Source organism: Eutrema salsugineum, unplaced genomic scaffold, assembly GCF_000478725.1.
Source record: "Eutrema salsugineum unplaced genomic scaffold, Eutsalg1_0 scaffold_6, whole genome shotgun sequence".
NCBI classification, from domain to species: domain Eukaryota; kingdom Viridiplantae; phylum Streptophyta; class Magnoliopsida; order Brassicales; family Brassicaceae; genus Eutrema; species Eutrema salsugineum.
In genome coordinates, this window is record NW_006256547.1 from 4,346,655 (window position 1) to 4,349,910 (window position 3,256).

Here is a 3,256-nt window from a genome sequence, read left to right on the forward strand (position 1 = left end):
GCAAAGGAGCAAGAAGCAGATTATTCAAGAAAGAAAAAAAAAAAAAAAGAAAAAGAATAAGTAGAGAGTTTTTTTTTTACTTCAGTGACATCGTTCTTGATCAAGCAACGATCTTCCATGTTGGTCTGTCTTTGGAACTCCTGCAGATTTAATATATGCCAAGTAATTGGGTACTGAAGATCAAAGTGGAGGAGCTATGAGAGTCCAATAACCATAGAAGATGCAAAATCGGCGAGATTTCAAGTCAAGAAGTGATAGGAGACAAAACCATATTTGAGATTCCGCAAAATACTCTGCTTAATTTACAATTTATTAGTATAATCAGGAGAAATTTTGGCACTTGGGATTAATATTATTTGGAATGGAGCCCCCGAAGTTAGGACAAACAGATTGAACAGAGAGACGATATTTGATGAGTAACAAAGAACATGGCAATGTCTATAGCGACGATTTGAGATAGTAAAAACCAGATAATTGAAAGTAGCAGAAACAGAGCTTAACTGCTGTTTTTATAGTTAAAACAAATAAATTTGAAAGAACAACAACAACAAAAAAATGTCGTACCTTTAAAGCTTAAAACGAACTACGATGAAGAAGAGGATTGAAACTAAAAATCGATGATTCTAAATCCACACCAGACTGTATATATACACAGACATATATACTACTGTATTTATATTAGTCTATGATGGCTATACAATTTAAGAATACATTTATACATATGGTAAAAGAATAATGCTACTTTCACATGTGGTGCACACTGCACGATGTTGAAGTGTGGAAACGAGTTTGTGGCATATTGCGTAATTGAAAATAACATTTTAACACTTTTTTTTTTGTTTAATGCGATGATAACATCTAACACTAGTATATTAAAAGCTATAAAAAAGCATTACGGTCTTCTTCTCTAATTAAATTATTAATATTATGTTATCCGGATACGATTACGATCAGAATCGGATAATGTAACGAAATAAATATAACAAAATAGTCACTAATTTAAATTTTATTAACACGAGTTGCGGATATGCTTTTTTCATTTATTTTTTGGAATGGAACTGTTTAAGTTTTTGCATATGGATAAAGTATATCTAAGACAGATAAGAGATGAAGCTATACCAAGATAGATTAGGATCGTCTATAACAGTTTAAGACCGAGGATTAACAGTGGAAATAGTTAATGAAGAATAACCTCTCCTTATTCATCATTGAATATATATGTAACCTCTTAAAGAGTTTACAGTGACCTGGCTGAAATAATCAAACTATAATCTTGCACCAACATCTCTAACCGAACAAAACCGAAACACACATCGCCACTCATTCAATCGACAAATTCTCTGCTTCATATCTGACCGACTCGAACAATTCAGTCGATAAATAACGTTCTCCTCCACTAGGAAAAACCACCTGCAGGCAAGTGGATAACCGGGATTGAATTTCGGTTAAATGAAAGTTCATTGTCCCTCAGTGACAAAGTTTACAATAAAGACTGGTCCTGAGGTGTTGATAAAACTATATAAAAAATTAACAAGTATAACGTATTGTAACAATCATATTAAATCTTAACTCTAGAAGAAACTAACTATACAATAGGTTTTTTTTTCAAAAATAATTTAATAGTTTTAAGTACTAAGGTTGTTTTACAGTAATGGATCGAGGGCCGGTTCTGCTTACCACAATGAGTTTGCCTGCGTTTTGTGGCCGCTTAGCAACCTTTAACGCAGCCGCTGCTGCAGCCCCAGAAGATATTCCCACCTATATCAGTTTAATAAATTGCGTTTATCATAAACCGGTTTTGTTTTGTTTTTTTCTAGTTATATACACATTAAACAGAGTGTACCAGTAATCCTTCTTTGAGGGCAAGAAGCTTGGCTGTTTCAATAGCTTCCTCACCAGTCACCTGAAATCAATTTTGATTGCACTTCTCAGAACGATGTTTCAAGATCTATTAGTATATGAACTTTTCTACTTACTTGAATGACTTCATCAACAATGCTTAACTCCAAATTGGTTGGGATGACACCAGGGCCAATTCCCTGTATCAAATGTGGACCTACAAATAATGAAACACATTTAGAGCTAATCAAGAACTCTTATGAGAAGATCATGTTTTATTGACTTCACCTGGTTCTCCTCCGCTGAGTACAGCACTTTCTGTAGGTTCCACCACACAAACCTATTTGATCAAGATTGTAAAGCAATTACATTGTTTTCTTTGACTATTTTCGTTGGCTTTAGTGAGGTTTTTGTACCTTAATGTCTTTATTCATCTTCTTAAGGAACTTCCCTGTACCAGAAACCGTTCCACCAGTTCCAGCACCAGCGACCAATATATCTACTTTCCCTGCTGAATCTCTCCATATCTCTGGACCCGTTGTTCTGTAATGAATCTGCAAGAAACAAAACAAATTTGGATCCCGACCATAAAAACAGAGAGAGAAACAGAGAGGTTCAAAGAACAGAGAATCTTGGTGGGATGTATATAAGAACCTCTGGGTTTTCAGGGTTTATAAACTGGTGTGGTATGTAACCACCAGGAGTTTTGCTTAATATCTCTTCAGCTTTCTCCAACATTCCTTTAATGCCTATGTTCATATCTGTTAGATGAAGCTCTGCACCTAATGCTCTCAGAATGATTCTCCTCTCTAAGCTCATCGTTGAAGGCATCAAAAGTATTACTTTATAGCCTCTTGAAGCACCGATGCTGGCTAAACCAATCCCAGTGTTACCACCCGTTGCCTCAATCAATGTACTCTAATAAAAAATAAACAAGAAGTCAATTCCATAAAGTTGTAGACGATAAAAATAGAAAGATTCTATATATGGTTTTTAAAGCAACCTTTCCTGGAGTAATCAATCCTCTGTCTTCTGCATCTTTGATCATACTGTAAGCGATTCTGTCTTTGATGCTAGAGCAAGGCTCCATCATCTCAAGCTTGGCAGCGATACGGGCCACACAACCATCCACAATTTTATTCAGATACACCATTGGTGTGTTACCGATCAACTGCACAAAATTCACAAAATCTATTATAGATAAGTAACAGCACGAGCAAAGGATTTTGAAAATGTATTTTTTCATTCCAAGAATGAAAATTGATGATATACTAGATGGAAATTAGAGATTTTTACTTCAGTGACATCATTCTTGAGCAAGAACCGGTCTTCCATGTTGATGTGTCTTTGAATCTCCTGCACAGATTGGCCACAATCTACTTAAGAAGGTCTATTTACACAGTTCACAAGCAAGATC

General features: G+C 35.2%; 2 protein-coding genes across 3 annotated transcripts in view; both read right to left on the minus strand.

The window, feature by feature from the left end:
- LOC18012609 (bifunctional cystathionine gamma-lyase/cysteine synthase) overlaps nt 1–166 on the minus strand; it is a 2,064-nt gene extending 1,898 nt beyond the window's left edge. Inside the window, exon 1 of the mRNA XM_006394940.2 lies at nt 79–166. Coding sequence (XP_006395002.2) covers nt 79–119 — 41 coding nt within the window. The 5' untranslated portion in view covers nt 120–166. The remainder of the gene's footprint in view (nt 1–78) is intronic.
- Nucleotides 167–1,101: 935 nt separating this feature from the next.
- LOC18012610 (bifunctional cystathionine gamma-lyase/cysteine synthase) overlaps nt 1,102–3,256 on the minus strand; it is a 2,733-nt gene continuing 578 nt past the window's right edge. The window contains exons 1-9 of one of the 2 annotated variants that reach the window (XM_006394941.2): nt 3,136–3,174; nt 2,843–3,010; nt 2,494–2,757; nt 2,256–2,393; nt 2,128–2,179; nt 1,977–2,056; nt 1,844–1,903; nt 1,678–1,758; nt 1,102–1,410 (exon numbers count right to left, since the gene is read on the minus strand). In XM_006394941.2, the coding sequence (XP_006395003.1) occupies nt 1,321–1,410; nt 1,678–1,758; nt 1,844–1,903; nt 1,977–2,056; nt 2,128–2,179; nt 2,256–2,393; nt 2,494–2,757; nt 2,843–3,010; nt 3,136–3,174 (972 nt within the window). In that variant the 3' untranslated portion in view covers nt 1,102–1,320. Of the gene's footprint in view, nt 1,411–1,677; nt 1,759–1,843; nt 1,904–1,976; nt 2,057–2,127; nt 2,180–2,255; nt 2,394–2,493; nt 2,758–2,842; nt 3,011–3,135; nt 3,196–3,256 lie in introns of those variants that run through there. The other variant, XM_024151157.1, reaches the window with a different exon arrangement.